The 20,216-nt window shown below is 42.6% G+C and overlaps 2 protein-coding genes across 5 annotated transcripts; both read right to left on the bottom strand.

Moving 5' to 3' along the window:
• Positions 1–363: 363 nt before the first annotated feature.
• Positions 364–3,530, bottom strand: LOC136944693 (urokinase plasminogen activator surface receptor-like). 2 transcript variants are annotated; one of them, XM_067238554.1, is made up of 5 exons: positions 3,456–3,530; positions 3,085–3,201; positions 2,785–2,931; positions 1,200–1,310; positions 364–1,030 (listed from the first exon to the last, which is right to left on the bottom strand). In XM_067238554.1, the coding sequence occupies exons 1-5, from the start codon at positions 3,499–3,501 to the stop codon at positions 831–833; spliced, it is 621 nt and encodes a 206-aa protein (XP_067094655.1). In that variant the 5' UTR covers positions 3,502–3,530; the 3' UTR covers positions 364–830. The 2 variants fall into 2 exon arrangements, with proteins under 2 accessions (XP_067094655.1, XP_067094656.1); XM_067238555.1 differs by lacking the exons at positions 2,785–2,931; positions 3,085–3,201 and having other exon boundaries at positions 3,456–3,507.
• Positions 3,531–8,734: 5,204 nt separating this feature from the next.
• si:dkey-79d12.5 (maternal B9.15 protein) lies at positions 8,735–15,489 on the bottom strand. Of its 3 annotated transcripts, XM_067238707.1 has the most exons (6): positions 15,330–15,489; positions 11,863–12,040; positions 10,973–11,113; positions 10,380–10,722; positions 9,950–10,158; positions 8,735–9,500 (listed from the first exon to the last, which is right to left on the bottom strand). In XM_067238707.1, the coding sequence occupies exons 2-5, from the start codon at positions 12,033–12,035 to the stop codon at positions 9,958–9,960; spliced, it is 858 nt and encodes a 285-aa protein (XP_067094808.1). In that variant the 5' UTR covers positions 12,036–12,040; positions 15,330–15,489; the 3' UTR covers positions 8,735–9,500; positions 9,950–9,957. The 3 variants fall into 3 exon arrangements, with proteins under 3 accessions (XP_067094808.1, XP_067094809.1, XP_067094805.1); XM_067238708.1 differs by having other exon boundaries at positions 8,735–10,158; positions 11,899–12,040; XM_067238704.1 differs by having other exon boundaries at positions 8,735–10,158.
• Positions 15,490–20,216: the final 4,727 nt, after the last annotated feature.

Consider the following 20,216-nt stretch of genomic DNA (forward strand, 5'->3'; position numbering starts at 1 on the left):
AGTTGCTGTACCTACTTTATTAGCTAATCGGTTCTCCAAATAACCCAACGGAAAACAATAAGCAGATTATACATATTTAGCATTCCTCCTTTGTGCACCTCAACCTTTTCCTCCCCCTATAGGAGGCATCAGGAACTACAGGGCTGTAAAACTGAGCGCCGTTTAACCGTCAGTGCTCCAGGGGTGCAGGCTCCCCTTACAGGTCACTCAGCGTGGACCATCAGACCCACACCCCCTCAGACAGTTAGTCAGAGCTAGAGACATTCACTGACATGCTAGACACAACATATATTTTGACAGACTGTTACATCATGTTTCAAAAACATCATCGAAATCACACACGAAGCACAATTTGTTTTGTAGAGATATAAAATTTATATTCAGGGCTACACTCAAAAGGCTTGCGGCTGTAACCCCGGCGACAATGGATGTGTATGATAAAAAAATAAATCTCATTGTCATTATTAAACGACTCAAATAGTCACAAATTGGATAGTGCATAGTGTGTTCAAATTTCTTCAGTATATAACAATTTTTAGGGATAGTCAGGTTATTGAGGAAGGGGGGGGGGAGAGGAAGTTGGGGGGTGTTTTGCATTCCAAAGATGGGTATGGATCACAAGACATGATTAACAGATCGACTTCTATAAAACACAAAGAAATATCCCCTCGACACCACATTAAGTAAAAGGCACAAAACAAAGATGGCAAAGGGATGCGATCATGATGGGGAGGGGTGTTGCAGGGCAGAGGATGAGCAGATTGTGAGCACAGAGGAAAGCAGCAGAGAAAGATGGTTGGATGAGGGGAATCATCATTGGACTGTGCTTCTCAGTGGAAGAGGGCGACAGAGAGCAGGGGGGCCACCAGTAGCAGCAGGCTCGCGGCGAGGCTCCGCGCGTCGTTGCACAGGTTGCCTTCACAGCAGTCCAGCTTGAAGCTCATGCCTGGCAGTTGAGCTGACATGGACCCTGTACACAAGCTCTTGCTGGCACATCCCTTCATGGAAACCTTCTGGCCTGAGTCCTCAGCTACAAGCACAAGAAGAAGCACTGTTATTCCCTCGGTTTACACACACCTGTGCTGTGCACAGACAAAAAAAATAATTCTGAACATTTGATGTATAGAACAACAAGCACTGTCATGAGTGGAATTTGAAATCTTTGGGAATAATAGAGAACCAATCATGTGAAACATTACTTGTAGTGGAGATACAGCTATTCTCGTCCCCCAGGCAGTTTAGAGGGTTGAGGCAATCCTGGCCGTTGCATGTGTAGCACTGTTTCCCATTTGGGGTATCACTGCTGGATTCTGTGTCGCAGAAAAAAAGAAGCACTGAAGTTACCATAGGCTATAGACATTGTATAACCAGGGGAGAGTTCTCATATTGCACGTTTACACGACAATCCTCTTACAACTGGCTCTGTAACTAATTGTCACTCCTAATGCCTAAACCTCACAGCCAATCAGAGGTAGAGTAGGGAGAGGTTTACAGACCAATCTTGCATCATCTAGTAGAACAATTTTAATACAATATAAAAAATTATATTTATTGGATGTGTTAGCTTTACAGTAAGGGATGCTTTTGACTTATAAAGTAAAAGTAGTTCACAGGTAATTGTAATGTTTTGATAAATCTCGGGCACAGTAAAATTGCTTTTATATCCTTTAGTGAATGTATATATCTCGGTTACAATCATTTGCGTCTCATGCTAACACCGCCATATTTATTTCTGTTGTCACGCTGCTTCTGCAGTCTCAACACCACGAACCAAACTAAAGCGCCCTTTTGTGGACGAAATAAAACAATGTCTCCTTACAAACTGAGACATCACATGTGGAGATATTCCAACAATTATAACATCACATGTTATAAATCATGAACATTACAGTAATCTTGTTTCTTATATACTAGTGTAATAATTGGACCAATACGCTGTTCCTATTGGTCCAGAAGACGTTGTCAAAAGTTAATAATACCGTTTATATACACCTGCTCGGCAACAAAGTAGCCTAAATTGCCCCCCAAAAAACTAAAACAACCAAATATGGTTTTTGCACAGGTCCGCAAACGCCCCGCAATCGCTTCCCGTTTTAAAGAAGTATCTGAAGCAAATAGAAGACGAATTGATGTTGTTGATATGTTGCCTTGGAGGTGTAGTGACGTCACCAGTGCAAGTGCAGCTGATTGCTCTGACAACATGGCGTCTGCTCCAGATTCGACGTGTTTGATTTGTGATATTCCCACGTATTGTTGTAGTATATAAGAAACCAAACGTCTACTCCTCGACAGGTCAGCAAACGCTTTGTCGCCTCGATTTGTTAAAACGATTTGTTTGTAAACCTCGACCTACGATCTCGGTTAACAAACGTTTTAACAAATCTCGGTTTACAAAGGCGTTTGCAGACCTGTCGAGGAGTAAACATTTGCTGTTTGTTTAATAGTTGTTTATGATATAGGCTATGCTATATAAAAAATGTCTTCATGGTTAAAAGAACATGACATCGTTTACAAGAGCACAGATTCTACATTGACAAAGGCTCTTAATTGTGCTCTCAAAGTGCACCTGATTGATGCGGATAACTTTAAAATGTTATACATTTCCTTCCGGGGGAGCATGCCCCCAGAGGGTCGGCGGTTCGCCGTATCCTTCTCACCTTTTTTACCCCTGACCTGTTTGCATGCCTGATTATGAATATTTATAATAAATAATATCATTATTATAAAAAATACATATAGATTTTACATAAAAACTATAATATTGGTTTACACGGAAAGACTAACCTGGGACAGTCCGAGAGTTGCAGAGGTCCTTGGTGCAGCACTTGCTATTTAGCAATGTCCTTGAGATTCCTAAGTTAAGCGACCCTGTCAGGCACTCAGCAGGCGCAGCACAGCTCTTCACGGTCATATCTACGATTTTTGACCCTCCTTGATAGTTATGGAAAACAATTACAGTCATTCAAAACAGGATTTCATTATGTTTGTAATGAAAACAATTTGGCCAATAACTCATATCTTGATAAAGCCAATATAGGCTACAACATAATAAAATGAAATACGTGTCGCATTCAAATATCTGACCCGCGTAAGATGTGACCCTCATTGCTGCACATTGAGTGGAACTGGGACATGTCTTCTGGGTATCCACGCATGATCCTGATGCCCCGGGTACGCACTCGTAACAGTTGAGTGTGAAGGCTAAAATATGGGTGTATCAGAACAGGTTATTTCGGTTATTAGAAACTGCACATAAATTGACAATAGACCTGATATTATGAGAATACAAAACAGAAGGCTTGCATCAATGATTGTAGTTGGATTAGGCTACTTTTATTTGGAAATCACATAACCAAAACCTTAGGATATAAATCTGCAGCCATAGGTAGCCAAATATATTTTAGCTGAAACTATGCAACCAGACTAGGATAGGCTATAGTGTATTTGAGACTTACCTGTGGAAAACAGCGCACATCCAACGAAAAGTACGACGAAATGCATTGTGATGCAAATTGGTTACTCTATGAAAGTCCGACTGAGGCTGGGCAGGTTGAGTTGAAGCATTTAAAGGTGTTTTCTGGGAGTGGTTTATTGCGGGGTAAAACCAAAATTAAACGGGAAAATAAACAACTCATTTCTGTGAAATGGATAGCCTACCTATTGTCACGGCCACAGCCGTGCCCCCGTTTTTGGTTTTGCCCTGCCCTAGTGTTTCCGTGTCTGTCATTGTCTTCGCCTGTGTCTCGTTCAGTGGTTTCAGTTCTCGTTAGTCTCATTATATTCACCTGTGTCTTGTTTGGTTCTGTGTATTTAGGTTCTTGTTGTGTGTCCAGTCTTTGTCTTGTCCTTACCCTATGTTACTGTGAGTACCTTGTTTGTTTTCCCATTCTGATGAATAAACCTTTTTTGATGTAGTGCCTGGCTACTCTCCTGCGTTTGGGTCCTACCCCAAGTAACACCTATAGGCCTAGCCTATAGACAGGTAGGGCATAACACAGGCCACAATCAACTGAAATTAGACATCAGTACATATAGACTGTCTTTAATACTTTAAACTCTGGTGGTCCCTGCACGCAATTTGGTTTTTAGACATTTTATAGCAGGCCTATATATAGGTTTGTTAGACTATACAGTATAATAAAATACAGTATGAAAAACATACAGTAGTCTATAACCAACTATAGCCTAGTGTAAGTATTCTATTGTCGGTATTGTGCAGTACAGGCTACTGAGCTGGTTTTGAATTGATGTGCTACATGATTTGGTTTCATTTCTTCAGGTCATGTATCAACATATATCTGGTATTTTAAGTTTCGATTAGATTATGATCACCTGAAGCGAATTCGCTTTTGCAACCGACATGGCCTCCTTAGTGCTGACATAACATTGAATCTCTGCTTTCAAAGGGGTTTCTTTATGGATGAAATGCTGGCTAGCAAACAGAATGGCAATTTAAAGTGGATATACTTTAAGTAAAGATCAGTAAATTTTATTACATAAATTAGTACAGTGCAGTGATCTGATCAAGCTGGCACCGCTGATGGCAGCCTCGGCCGGTTGGTGCCCTCCGTTTTGTCTTGTCTGTTAATTCAGTGTTCTGCCAGGATTCCCTGAGTTCTGTAACAAGAGAAGATCTGCAAAGAGTGGGACAAAATCCCTCCTAAGATGTGTGTAAACCTGGTGGCCAACTACAAGAAACGTCTGACCTCTGTGATTGCCAACAAGGGTTTTGCCACCAAGTAAGTCATGGTTTGCAGAGGGGTCAAATACTTCTTTCACTCATTAAAAGCCAAATCAATTTATAAAAATTTTGAAATGCGTTTTTCTGGATTTTGTTGTTATTCTGTCTCTCACTGTTCAAATAAACATACCATTAAAATTATAGATCATTTCTTTGTCAGTGGGCAAATGTACAAAATCAGCGGTGGATCACAGAATGTTCCCCTCACTGTGTATGCCGCTCTAAAGTGACTGAATCCGTGCAACAGCAGGTTTTCCAGATGAAGGCCAGAGGGATGACCCTTTCAGCCATTGCAACATCAGCTGGTCGTTCCAAATCTGATTCTACAATATTGCAGCTTTACAAAAGACACTCATTCATTCAAGTCCCCCCAAAAGCCTGGTCGTTTACGTAAGACCAATGCACAAGAGCACAGGATAATGTGAAAAGTCTTAATGGGGAATCTGTTCAGCACTGCAGCTGGGCACTGGGCAGCACAACCTCGGGACGAGGCAGGGGCACAGGGCAGGACCGTGGCTGGAGTCAGGGTTCGGGCTGGGTCTGGAGCCGGTTCTTGGGGTGGGCCTTCCGCCGGTGAGCAGTCCGGGGTCCCCCAAAGGCTAGGCGGGTGCCTTTGAAAGGGTTGGGGTAACGCTCCGCTGGGTCCAATGATGGTTTTGTCCTTCTGTTACGGTTTGTGGTGGGGTAGGACCCAAGAGTTTGCCAGGTAGAGCATCAAACAAGGGGTTATTCTTGATAATAAAGGAAAGACAGGGTACTCACAGTAACAAGGTTAAGAACAAGACAAAGACTTGGGTCTAATGTTTAACAGTCATTTTATTAGATCACATTCAATATTCTTAACGTGATACACTACACAATATAACAATGTTTTCTATACAGCCACTGTAAGAAAGGCTGAACAGCCAATAGGAGACCGACTACACTTGTCAGACTTTTACATTTAGTCATTTAGCAGACGCTCTTATCCAGAGCGACTTACAGTAAGTACAGGGACATTCCCCCGAGGCAAGTAGGGTGAAGTGTCTTGCCCAAGGACACAGCGTCAGTTGGCATGACCGGGAATCGAACTGGCAACCTTCGGATTACTAGCCCGATTCTCTCACCGCTCAGCCACCTGACTCCCACTTTTAGCAGTTAGTTATTATAAATGACGGTTTGTCTTCTGCAGTAATAAAATCTTAAATTTAGTAAGTAAGTAGTAAGTAAGACTTTATTTATATAGCACATTTCATACAAGAATTGTAGTTCAAGGTGCTTTACATAAAATCAATAAAAACAATAATACAAGTGATAAAAGTAATAATTAAAATTGCAAATTATAAAAACAATAATTGTTCTTTACGGTGAATCATGCGACCGGTGAAAAAAAAGAAGAAAAAACAGCGCAACTTCTCAGACACTGTTAGCCTATTGGTGGAGGTCCGAAAACCACATTATTTGGTGGCCACTGGATCACCAATAAAAAAAACTGGTGCAAGTGGCGTCAACTGTGCCACTGATTCAATTTGAAAACATAAGCGTTTTGTTATGAACAGTAGTCTATTAAAGTTTGGACTGATAATTACGAGGACGTAGAGTGTAGCGATTGCGCGGGAGCTTAACGACTTTTCCAGTTTTTGACATATGATGATATATGCACAGTATTAAATACATATATGTAGTTATACCTACACTGTGTTCTGCAGTTATTTAAAGGTTGGATATGTGATGTTATCCTGTATTCCATGCAGTCGGGGCATCTCCCCCTCCTGCACTCCGGTAGTGGACAATCTGATGGAGAGACTGAGACAGCGCTGAATTTATTTATTTATTTATTTTTGAGTTGGATTGTACCAGTGGTGATTTCTTTAAGACTAAAAGGGAAGCTCAGCTTCCCCTAACATTTCTAAAAAATCATGGTCAAATATTTACTATTGTGTTAACATTTTAAATGCGTTAGAACACGTTCATATCGTAGACGAGTTCGTTCAGAATCAACTACATATATTAGCAGGTCGACTGACTGATTTCCATTAGTGATGGGTCGTTCGCGAACGATCCGGCTCTAAGAGCCGGCTCTTGAAGGTGAACGTCGGGAGCTGGCTCGCATATCTGAAGAGCCGACTCTATTTATAATAGATTAATACAGCCTATAAAAACTAAATGATTATGAAATAATGAATTTTAATTGTATTTAAAATAATTGACTAATTCAAATAACAACAAAAAAATACTTGTAGGCTTAAAAGCGCACACGATCATCCTCACATTCTGTTCCTGTCAATCCTGCATGAGGGAGGGCCGAGCCAACTCACACACAGTCAGAGAGTAGTCAAAACTTGGAGGAGAGCCATGAAAAATCAATGCATTTTTAAAGATATGTGGTTAAGGTCGAGTATGATTTCATTTCATAATTTAATTCAAATTGTTTTCACACCTATCATAGTTAAATTCATAGTTAAAACATGTATTTTTTAAAGAGCCGTTCGGGAGCCAAAAGAGCCGGCTCTTTTTAGTGAGCTGAGCCATACGAGCCGGCTCACGAAAAAGAGCCGGAATCCCCATCACTAATTTCCATCTCATAGATTCCCGTAGCGCCACAGTGCATTTCCCTGTTGAAGTTTTTTCAGTGCTTCGAAACTATACGGTCATTGGATAAATGCTGAGATTGTGTCCCGCCCTGGACGCTCAGCGTCTCTGGGGGTGAATGGAGGAGTGGGCTGGCCTGGACGCTGGGCTTCCGCGTGATGATTGGAGGGTCTGTCGAAAGACTGCATCTCCTTTTGATTGACAGCGATTTTGTACTATAAAAAGTCGACGAAGCTATTCAAGCTCGGTCCCATCACGGATTTTGCAACTGTAGTTGAAAGACAAACGGCTGCAACCTATTTCTTGGTATTTGCTTGGCGAATTTGCTAGCCAATTTTCATCATACATTTCATACAATTATGCATCACATTCCTTGTTTCAGTTGAACCTAATTCCCATATTTCCTTTGGGTTTAAATATTTTTTGGTTAGATCGTTCGTTCATTCATTCATACAGTAGGCTAGGCTAGTGTCGTAGGGGTGAACTAGCCAGTGAACTGAAAATGTATATGATGTACGCCGAAAATGAGCTTCCCCTGTTTGAAAGACCAGCAGCCGCCACTGGATTGTACGAGGTGTTTATGGAACAATTATCACTCAGTACAAGCGCAAATAACACTGCTGGATTTAATCGTCACGATAATGATGAAATGGTGTGAGGAAAACAAAATATCTAAATATTACGAGTAATCGTTCTTCCCACATTTACTTTCTGCAGTCTGACTACAGTACGGTCATATGTGCGTAGGCCTACGCATGGGTCAGAGTTTGTGTGGAGGACCGCACATTCTCCCGTCAGGTTTGTTTTTTATAAATCACAACCTTTGCGTGGGAAGTGGCTTACGCACATTTTCAGCCCCGTTTTGTTCGTACGCAACGTTTATAACTGAGACCCCTGGGCTGCTGTTTTTCTCCTTGAGTGTCAGGTTTCACTGACTGTTATTTGACATTTTTGTGTCAAAGCAATCGGAAAAAACTGTTAACAGTAAGTGAGTCTACTCATAAAAATGGATAGAGGGAGACCTCTAGTGGCTAAATTAAGTTTCTAGTGAACAAAACAAAAGACTGAAATGTATTTTGAAGTACACAACACAATCTTGGGAAAACACGTCCCAATTACAGTTACAACATAATCACTCCCCACAAACCTCAGCCTTTATTTCAACAACAGGACAGTGTGGACTATGTAAAAGATGAAACATTTCCTCACACACACACACAGCCTCTCACCCCTGTTAGGTCTGTGCTGAAAGAGCGTCGCTAAATGTAAATGTAAAAAAGGTGATACGAGTAAGGAGGGGCATGTGCCCGTCTAGCAACGCTCCTGCTCTGAGCTAGTGTAATCTCTCTATCTCACACTTCAAACCGTACAGTATATTTGTAGTTAAGGAACATGTATAAGAACAAAAAACAAAGCAAAATGTTACGTCAGTTCTTGACAGATTTAATCAACTATTATATGAAAATAGAGGTGCAAGGTATAAAATGTGATTTAAAAAGCACAGTTTGAGAATAAACAGGTAAATTAAATAATAAATATGCACATATCAACAAGGACATAATCACTAGTATGAAAACTACCAACAGTATTAAAGTCCAGGGTTCTCCTTTCCAGTGTAGAAAGCGATTTAAAGCTATATGTGTCCATGCAAGCAAATTACCATGAAAACCATTTAGGGCAAGACCTACCCAAAAGGATTGTGCATGAAATTGAATTAACAGTATAGACATGAGTTCCATTCAATGAAGGAAAAATAAATAAGTCAATTAATAACTAAACTAGAACTATACATGCAAGATGAATGTGGCAATTGATTGCAAAAGGCTGCAGCATTGTAGCTTAAACATTATTTAGTATAAAAATATATAGGTTATTATCAGTCAGGTGACAACAGTGATCCACACTAGATTTAAATATCAAAACTAATCTAATACACACACAAGGATTTTGTGTCAAAGACTACATACTGCTATACAGTCTATACACAGGATTTATAATTTCAGCATTGAGAGGCTGAGGTACAAGATTAAAGAGAATCACATCCAAGGATCAAATGTATTACAGACATTGATGGCATTCAGCCGATTGCTGATTCAGCCTGTTGCTGATTCAGTCTGTTGCTGATTCAGTTTGTTGCTGATTCAGCCTGTTGCTGATTCAGTCTGTTGCTGATTCCCTGAGATGCTGTCTGTAATGCAGATCAAACAACAACAATTATTTTAAAATAATTTTAACTGAAATAAGATTCACAGATTGATAATCAAAGTTACACGGGGTAATATAACATTGTTATTTTGTCAGCCAAGTATATGAACACACGAGAACAAGGATCTATACACTGTATACAGAACAGATGAGGTTACCTTGAAGACATAACCAGCGGGTAAACCCTTTATACTGTAGGTAAGATAAGTAGTCCCTTTATCCAAAATAAGATATTATTTGCCAAGAGTGTAAAAAAGCTATTGCCTAGTTTCCTTTTCTGAATTGTATTTACCCCAGTAAGTCATTTATGACCTTTACAGAGAACATTGTGCCTAACTTGAACTAGAAACCCGCCAAGTCATCATTATTAACTACAAGCAAGATTGTCTCAAACATGCTGTTCTTTAACCCTTTCTCCCACCCCCGTCTTACGTTGTGGTTTAGCCCATAACAGCACCCCATGGCTGAAGGGTGGCATGGGGCAAAATGAACTGTGGGGAGGGCTGAGGCATAACATAGTAGCCAAATACTGGGGGTGGGGGTGGAGGTGCACACACTGTGGTGAGGAAAACAGGGACCTTCTTCTTGTACTGAGGCCAAACAGGTCCCGGGTGATAAAAGTACTGCATAGTTGTCGGGGCCTACAGATAGAGAAGGGAAAATGGGGGTTTAAGTGATAAACAAGGACACGGTTATAGATACTTGAGCTTTAATGAATCTATGTAACATGTAAATGTATTTCGTTTTGATAGCTCTGATATATTTAGTTTGATAGAGGTTAAAATAATTTACCACAATCTTTGGAACCTCTTTCTTTTGGGATAAGAATTTGACTCACACCACAGTAGTAAAAGTCATTTACCATTTTTGGGGAGAACTTATGTTGATTCCGCAAGCGGTCCCGTGGTCTAGGTACCATGGTTATCGTACCAAGCGTGCCTTCCGCCTTCTCCGTCTTGTCCTTTGTCTTGTCTTTCTTGTCTGGTCTTGCCTCGGTCTCTCCGTCCTTCCCGTCCTCCTCTGTGTCGCTGGACATGGAGGAGCCACAGTCAGAAGAGGTGGCAGAGTGGTAGTCGGACGTATCCAGATTCCCAGAGTCCGATGTTGCCGAGTCCTCACTCCGCTCTGTCTTCACATCCTCCACTTGATCCTCCTCCCCCTCGTTGAAACGAGCGACGGTGAAGTACCTGCTGTTGTCTCCTGACCTGTGGACACAGGAAAGGACTATGTCAGTTCCTGTCAAACCACACAGTCACCAATGGATTATAGGTTTTTCAACTAGAGTTACACCTTGGGTTTCCCTCCTACACTCGTTAGTCATGCGAACGGGAATGGCAACACTTTTACATGGCCTGGCTGAAAAACAGCGGTGTCGTTTTCCCCCGAGGCTCTCTCGCTGTCTGAGGTCTGTCACCCCATCATGGCCGTGTCCTCCCATTGTCATGTGTGACTCACCTTGCGCTCACCTCCAGAGGGTCGATCCACAAGGTGACTTCCCTCTGTAGACCCAGCTGGCTGAGTTGGAGGTCACTCTCCACACAAGCCCTCAGGACCTCCTTGTCGCACTCCACAATGTCCGCGCTCATCCTGACACACCTGAGGGAGGGAGGTCAGAGGTCACCACCTGGACATGAACTGTGATCAACTGTAACAAACAATACTAGTGTGTGTTGCATTGTGGTCATCCATATTGATAAGATGTAAATTCTGGAGAAGGCAGGCCGGAAGGAGTCACGACAAAGGAGAGGAGTTGACTTTGGTTTATTAGTCGAGCGGCCCGGATCAAACAATCAGTTCAAGACAAACTGATGGCATGAGTGAGAACTCTGTCTCTCAGTCGTGCTTAAATACATGAGTTGGACAGTACAGATATAGAATGCACAGAACTTCTTCCTTAACGGGTCTTCAGTGGTCAATGTATTGACACACTAGAACGTTCAGCAGGTGAAGTGGTCGTTAATCACATAAGCCCTATTTGTACATGATTTTCCTTAATGTCTCCCCACTGTCTGGACTGCATGCTATATTCTGCTCAGAGGGGGCCTCGCTGCATGACCTTGACCCTACAGAGACACACGCTGTACATGTGCCCAGAAACTCTTCCTTACACATATTGTGGTCATACTGTAGCAAACTGTATTCATACAGAGAGGATTTGTCAGCCTTAAGTTGTAACATTGCAGGCATTATCCTGTATTCTATATATCACGGTTGTAACAATTTACTAAAACTGATTATACATCATGATGTATTTGCATGGTTGGGTGAATATGCCGAAGGCGCCGTAGTATTATAATTATTTATTTATTTATTTTTAATCAGTGTCAAGCCTCTATCTTTCCTACCTAAAAGCCTGTCCTTTGCTGGGGTTGTCGGGGTACCAGTGCTCGTTGTATTTGTCACTCAGAAGCTCCCGTAGCTTCTCCGCAAAGGCCTCTGCTTTATGTTCGCCCAGCCCCCCTCGCTCCACGGCAAGGCGCTTCAGGAAGTTCACCCCTGCCTTGACCTCTCGTTTCATCCTTTCTGTGGAAACAAGAAAACCAGACAAAAAAAATGATGTTGAGGTAATTACATTAGTTTCAAAGACAAGCTTTAACTGTGTAATCTGCTATGCTAACATGTCAATGACTGAATACAGGCTAAATAAGTGATACTGCCTAATCACAGAGCCAGAGGGTTGTTCAGTCTGAATCCCCGTACTGTAACAGGGCATGTTATGTCTTGTTATATGCAAGTTATTATACGCAATGCTCACATTTTGATACACGTGTTGTGATGCTGGTAAACAGTGAACGGTCTCTTGATCAAGACACCTTCATGCAGCATACAAAGAGATGGCGCTTGGTCGTGAATCATCCAAATTAAGGCCCAGTTCTTGGTTTTCCAAAAGGTGGCTTTTCGTAGTTTGTCTCGGCCCTTTGTTGACTTAAGATAAGATTCTGGGCGTAGGGCCAAAAAACTATAAATCTTGACTTCTAGCTTATGCCTTTGTTTGAGAAGGAAGACACCTGTTCCTGGGTAGCCCCCCACCCCCACCCCGCTCCTTAGACACTGCTACACAGATCACACACATAAGCTCAATATCTTTTATAATTCAGTGGTATTAATAATCAGTCAACAGTTTAATATATGTTTTCCATTAGAACAATACTTAAAGGGGTGTTTCAAGAGCTTCATTCTCGATCTGATGAATCAATAATCATAATCAATCTTCATCAATTCAACAGTATGGTATCAATTTCCATGTCAGTTACAGATGCACAGGCAGTCATTACTGATGATGAAGTTTGAACTTTGAGGAGAGTATAATAAGAACTGTCTTTGCCTACCAGTTGGTGCCTTTGCGTCTGACGTTGGTTAACAGGAACTCAAGCTCTGCTGATAACAGCCCTTCCTGGTGTTGTCAGACCTTGAGTTTTCTATTTATGTTACCTTGGCATGGAGTTCTTTATTTTTTTAGAGAGACTGGTCCATATCGTAGCCTTGTGTATGACATTCTGTTGTTTACATAAAGAGCACAAAGAACCATGGGCAAATGAGATGCAAACTAAAAGCCCAGCTTACATGACAGTGTGTGTTATTCTGGCAAATGTACTGTATATTCTGTCCTATTAGCGTCAGGGACTCTGATTGTGTAGCTGTATAAAACAGTAAAGGTATAAATCAGATAATGGCACCAGATGTAATGGCTATAGTTTCTTGTTTTGCCCCGAAGAAATATATGTGCTATGATTAAATAATAGCAGTATGTGTGTGGTTTGTAAATGATATACCCTGGTGTTGACTTCCTCATTTTAAGGATTCACGGTGTTGGTTGGTACTAATTTGGACTTTTGACGGAAAAACACCTTCTATAATGTGATGTGAGAGCATTTTGATATTTTAATCAAATTAATTAGAGAAGCCAACCTAAGAACTTGGATTTGTGTGAAAAACTTTGTTTTTGTACCATGCTGTAACCAAACTTTTTACAGTATTTCTATTAGAGCTATCGCTAACGCCAGACAGTTTAGAACACAGTGTCCCCCCTATGATGTGCTGTTGTCTCTCTCTCTCTCTCTCTCTCTCTCTCTCTCTCTCTCTCTCTCTCTCTCTCTCTCTCTCACACACACACACAGATGCATCATCAACAACTTAATACACCCTGCATCTACCTATGTTCAGGGTAGGATTTCCTACTACAGATAGCTGGCATAAAGGTTTGTACTTCCAAGTTGTCTCACCACATCTGTTGTTACCATTTCCAGTGTAAGGTGATGGAATTGCAAAAGCTTTTGTCCAAGGGGTAGGTAAAATACATTGTCAATAACAAATGGTAAGAACAGGTTTCTTGAGTGAGCTAGGAATAAAAACAATAGAAATAAATAAAAACAATATATATTATAATGAATTAAGCTGCCTGTGGTTCATGTTTCGTACAGAAGCGTCAGCTGCCTGTGAGTGAAGTTACAGTGTTACAACTACAGTGTTACAACTACAGTGTTACAACTACAGTGTTACAACATGGATCCCTTTGTTATTAAATGAGGGCTGAATTAGTCAGCCTTGTTAGAAACTCGATTTAAAGGGGCTGTATAAATCCAGTGTTTAACAGGGAACATAAATGACAACTAATAAATTAACTTAATATTATCCAATTCGCTTATCCAGGTGTTCAACCAGGAGTTGCAATTATAGCAGGCACGCCCATCCATGTTTACCATTTTGTTAAACATGGGAAACCTGTCAGAGCATAGCCAGGGAAAAACTCAAAAGCGTTGAGAGTGAAAACACCCTGAATGTATTTGTTTGTAGACAGCCTAAATTCACTTCAATCATGTAGACGAGCAACCACACACTGGGGCGAAACCAATAACTGTGTCAGCATATCCAAAACAGGTGAAGAGCTTACTGCAAACAATTTGTCCGGAATGCAACTTAGAAGTTTTCCTTGTGAACTGTTGTTGTTATAAGTGAATGAATAAGTAGAACCTTTTTCTGTATAGGCTATGAAAGTGCTACATCATGTGTCACCTGAACATGGGGACCCGTGTCTTAATGACAGAAAATATGGATGAAGTATCAGCGCAGCTTGTGGTTTTGAATGTCAGTGTATAATCTCACATGAAATCGAAGCTAAACTGGAGTTCCAAGTTTACTCTTCACAAAGAAAGGAACCGTGTAAGCGTCCAGACACACGTGTCCTAAGTTGTGGATTTAGGAAGAGTTCTCCAAATGTCAAAATGTTCGATAAAGTTTTACTTTCTGTAACCTGTTATAAATCAAATATTTACCAACAAGGCAACAATGTCAAAAACTATTTGTCAACGAGGTCAACATGACACTGTTGACATCAGACAATTTAGTTGCGCATTTTTTCTTCACCTGAATTCTCGTTTGGTAAAAACCCTTTCGTCCTACGCGGAATGGGTTTTCCCAAAGTAAGTCATGTTAGAACTCGATCTGCTTTCACAAACTTGTATACTTGTAAAAAACGATACAAATTCACTATGTAGCCAAATATACGTTTTATTTAATGTTATTGTGAACGACAGGCTACTTTCTCAAATCCTATACCGTAGGCTAGTCTATACTTAGACAAAACTTAGGAAATGAAGGTAGCCGACACCTAGGCATGTTTTAACGCGAAACTATAGTTCTGTTAAGTTTACTTTTGGTAACAGGGTTAAAAACGCAAGGACAATAATAGAAAATACCCTATTTTTACATTTTTTAATACAGTAAGTACCCTTATTTATTTCCTCGTATGAACAATAATGCACAATAAATCATCACACCCCACTGCCTAAAAATACCAATAAAAAATACTTACAAAAGTTTGTTAACATCCACAATAGTAGACGGTCTGGTCGATATGTTCTCTGCTACTGCTGAACATAAAACTTCAGGGTTATTATCACCACATGTCGCTTCCTTGTTCTCTGATCGGTACAGTCAAACCAGCCCACGTTTCACGTTTTGCATTGGCGTGTCTGTTGGGCTGGTGAAAGCGAGACGTAACATTACCGTCAACATGACTCACTTCCTTGCTCACGTCTATGAGCAACTCTGACTCTCCTTACTACACTGGGTAGGCTACTTGCTCTAGTCCAAATATGGGTAGGCCCGGTTGGTGGCTGTTTTAATTTTAAATGTACAAATCCCTTGAATTAAAGCAAGTCTGATTGGATTTTGCGAATGTAACTCGTTAGACTATTTCCTTGGCATTAGTTATGTCATTGAAATCGAGTTAAATGGAGAGACAGAGCTTCTGATCCTAAATTTGAACTTCCCCGAGGTGGTTGATAAACATAGACCTGAATAATCTGAGTATCTGAATAATATTACTATGTGTGTGGAGTGTTTTGCTAAGACGGTTACCATACGTAAGATATTCAGCACCAGTTTTTATTACAGCCGTTTTCAGCATTGTTTACCACCCTGTGATAACACATTCAAGCAGCGTTCTTTGTGTCTGTGTGGCTTATTGAAGCTGACTCCTGCTGCAGCCATGTCTGCAGTAGCCTATGCCTCTGTCTGACTCTCAGGAGTTTCACACTATGACATCATATCCAGAGAGGTGTTTCAGACTGCTGTGTGCGGTGCTCTCAATGGCCACTAGAGGGCAGACACACCTGATTCGTCAGGCTCATCTGTTATTCTCAACTCTGTCTGTCTCTTTCTGTCTCTCCCTCTGCCTCTTTCTGTGTCTCTCACTCTCCCACATTCTCTCTCTCTCTTTCTATCCCTTCCCTGCCTCGCACGTTCTCCCCCTTTCCCTTTTTTCTCTCTCCCTCTCTGCCTCTTGATTTTGCTGTTACGTGCACTGTCATAATTAAACACTGGTTTCATGGCAGTCTGTGAGATGATGTCAGTTTGGTCAGAGCTGGCCAGAGTACAGTGTGTTAGATAGCTGTCTGGTCTCTTCCTCTCTCTCTCTCTTCCTCTCCTACCCCCATTCCTCTGTTGGATCATAGACTCTGCCCCAGATGCCAACTCAAGAGGAAGTGATTGCTGTGTGTGTGATAGAGAGAGGGAGAGAGAACGGGAAAGAGAGAGAGAGAGAGACAGAAATAAAGAGACAGAGAGAGACGGAAGGTGGGGTGGGTAGGAGGATAGAAGGATTAGGAGGTGACAGTGATGGGCATAGGAATGCCATCATACAAGGTAGAAAAGACGAAAGTAGAGCTTACAAAAAATAAATAAATACGAAATATGGTTAGGCAGTAGTCTGTATTGATTGACCTCTCTCTCTCTCTCCCACCCCAACTCCATTTTCTTGGCCTCTGCCTCAGTAGGCCAATCCGGTCGTTGGCTGCTGGACTGATTGCATTTTTTTCTTGATGTCTTTAAACAAGCAATTAATTTGTCGGGAGAGCCAAGGGTGGTTTGGCTTCCTGCTCGCCCCAGGAGGAATGCAGGGTGTTGGTCTAATCTGGCCCCTCTCAGACTGAGCCTCTACATGCCCTGAGAAATGGCTTCTTTATCTCTCTCTCATCTCCTCTGGCTGTAATCCTCGAGTTTGAGTCCGAGTTTCGTTGCATCATTTCCTTGAGATGCCTCTGATTTATACGTTGTTGTTTTCTGAAGGAGTTTATTTTTGAAGTCTCCCACACATTTGTCATAAGATCCTTGACCTGGAAGATAATGGTTGGGAATCTGATGACCTGACCTCAAATTCAGATCGTTTTCCTGCCTCAGTTCCAGCCACTCTCTAAGTGCGCCTGGTATCAATGGAGCCCACACGCGCATGCCGCACGCAACCTGCTTCGCCTTTAAAAACATATTGATTTCTCTGTTTCGCAGGGAGCTTAATGCGATCGATTGCACAGGCCCTTTCAAGATCAGGCCCAGTATAAGCATCTCTTCCCCTAACGCACACGCTGCCGCTTTCCTCTCAGGTAATGATTGTCCTTGGGCCGGAGAATAGTTTGTCTGCATTAGGGGAGAAGTGTTTCTAATGGAATTGGGTCTCTCTCTCTTTCTATCTCCCTCCTTCTCTCTCTGTTTCTCTCTATTTCTGTCTCTCCCTCTCTTTCTCTCGATCTCTCCCTCTCTTTCTCTCGATCTCTCCTTCCCTCTCTCTCCTTTCTGCTCTCTCTCTCTCTCTCTCTCTCTCTCTCTCTCTCTCTCTCTCTCTCTCTCTCTCTCTCTCTCTCTCTCTCTCTCTCTCTCTCGCTGCCCCGCCCCACTCCGTTGTCTCCTGTAACATGGTTATGAACGGAAGGTATATTTGCTGTAGCTTTAACGAAGGTGAGAGAGAATACAGCACACCTCTACTTTGACCTTTAATATCTGCTCCTCCCCATCCTCGTCCTACACCCTACTTCTTCTCCTCCTCATACACCCTCCTTCTCCTACGCCCTCTTCCTCCTTCTCCTACACCCTCGTCCCCATCTTCTGCCTCCTCTTTCACCCTGTTCCTCCTCTACCCTCCCCAGTCTCCTCTACCTCTTCTTCCATCCTCATCCCTCTCTTCCTCCTCCACCCTCATCCCTCTCTTCCTCCTTCACCCTCATCCCTCTCTTCCTCCTCCACCCTCATCCCTCTCTTCCTCCTCCACCCTCATCCCTCTCTTCCTCCTCCACCCTCATCCCTCTCTTCCTCCTGCACCCTCATCCCTCTCTTCCTCCTCCACCCTCATATCTCTCTTCCTCCTCCACCCTCATCCCTCTCTTCCTCCTCCACCCTCATCCCTCTCTTCCTCCTCCACCCTCATCCCTCTCTTCCTCCTCCACCCTCATATCTCTCTTCCTCCTCCACCCTCATCCCTCTCTTCCTCCTCCACCCTCATCCCTCTCTTCCTCCTCCACCCTCATCCCTCTCTTCCTCCTCCACCCTCATCCCTATCTTCCTCCTCTACCCTCATCCCTCTCTTCCTCCTCCACCCTCATCCCTCTCTTCCTCCTCCACCCTCATCCCTCTCTTCCTCCTCTACCCTCATCCCTCTCTTCCTCCTCTACCCTCATCCCTCTCTTCCTCCTCCACCCTCATCCCTCTCTTCCTCCTCCACCCTCATCCCTCTCTTCCTCCTCTACCCTCATCCCTCTCTTCCTCCTCCACCCTCATCCCTCTCTTCCTCCTCCACCCTCCTCCGTCTCCTCCTCTATGCACCTCGCACACCCCTGTGCTCCTTGGTGGGTCGATACGCGTTTGTATTTGCAATGCATTAGGGCTCAGCCTTCTTGCCAGATTGGAAGAGGAGGGAATGTCCGCCTGCTCATTTTGGTGCTTTGTGGTCAAATTCCGCCAGTGAAATTGATTAAATTTTCAAGAGTTGTGAAGGTGGTACGTATTGTGCTACTAAATGGGCTCCAGATGATCAGATTATTATTTTTATTTTTTTCATACCTCATTTGTGTTGTAGTCAAGTTTGTTTTCCTCCATTGCATCTGTTTGTCTTGTCAAGCCTATTCTAGCCAGCTCAATAGGCAATGTTAAAGGTTGAAAGAACCATTCTGATGGACCATTTATTAGATATATGATTAGATACCATTTTTAGCCTACACCAAGCCATGGTGTGTTGTGTGAAAGGCCTGCATATGAGCTGTTACCATGGTGATTTTTGTGCTGCGTATCGAGAGGATTTCTTCTAATTGAGTGCTTAGACTTTCACTTTGCACTTGGCTGAGTCATGTGGTGCCATGTCTTTAAGATTTCATGGCCAGACCCAATCATGCTGCCTCAAAGAAACAAGTTTCTTCTACACAATCTGAATAGTGCCGGCCTTACCCTGAACCTCCTGATGCTCGCTCATACATCCCCTCCCTCCACTACAGCTGGGGACCAACCATGACCTTACCCTCACCCCGCTGCCTTGGCTCCAAAGAGAGAGAAGACAGTGCAGTGCCAGTTCTGGGTGTGTGACGCTCCCACATGCAAGCTGTCTGCGTGACCCCTATTGTCAAGGGTCGTCTCTCACCCGGCTGATCTATGTTCCCTGGCCAAGTACAACGCAGCTTTTTCCTTTCAGTATTCACAAAGAAGCGTCTTCTTCTGTCATACCGAGATGCTCCAAGCAGCTCCGCTCAGACAGAGATGCACCGTGTATGTGGATGTGCAGCCCTGAACACAATGACGTCGCAAGGTCCACGAAAACAAGAGTGTAGAACGGTGTTTTTTTCTTAGAGACAGCCTTTTAACATTAAAATGTTTAAAAACCGTATTGTTCATATAATTTTTCTTACAGGTAGAGTGATTTGTGTTAATTAAAATACAATGTAGAGTCAGTCCATTTCAAAATCCTTTCATGTTCATGAACTGCAAAGATTTTTGAAACTTCCTCGTGGATTTCTAAAGATTAGTCCTGAAAGGGATTTTTGGTGTCTCAGTCAAATTTAAAGTCCCTGTATGCTAATGGACTGGAATGATTATTGAAACTTCCTGAACTTTTGGCCGGATCTTTCGCCATAGCCTTGAGCTAACGTTGACAAACCTTTCCCCTCCCCCTATCTGCTTTTCACCCAGCCCTTTTCTGCTCTCTCTCTCTCTCTCTCTCTCTCTCTCTCTCTCTCTCTCTCTCTCTCTCTCTCTCGCTGTTTTGCTCGCTCCTGCCTGCTAGCTGTGTCTCATGCCTGTGTGCCTGTGTGCTGGGGGGCCAGCAAGGGGAGGTGCACTGAGTTCAAGTGCACAGGCTCAAAGACGTTCCTGCCTTTGACAAAGGGAGAGAGGAAAGAAAAGGGGAGTGGAAGGCAGCAGAGCTGCCGACTGACAAAGCAGC

This window comes from Osmerus mordax, chromosome 6 (genome assembly GCF_038355195.1).
Source record: "Osmerus mordax isolate fOsmMor3 chromosome 6, fOsmMor3.pri, whole genome shotgun sequence".
NCBI classification, from domain to species: Eukaryota; Metazoa; Chordata; class Actinopteri; order Osmeriformes; family Osmeridae; genus Osmerus; species Osmerus mordax.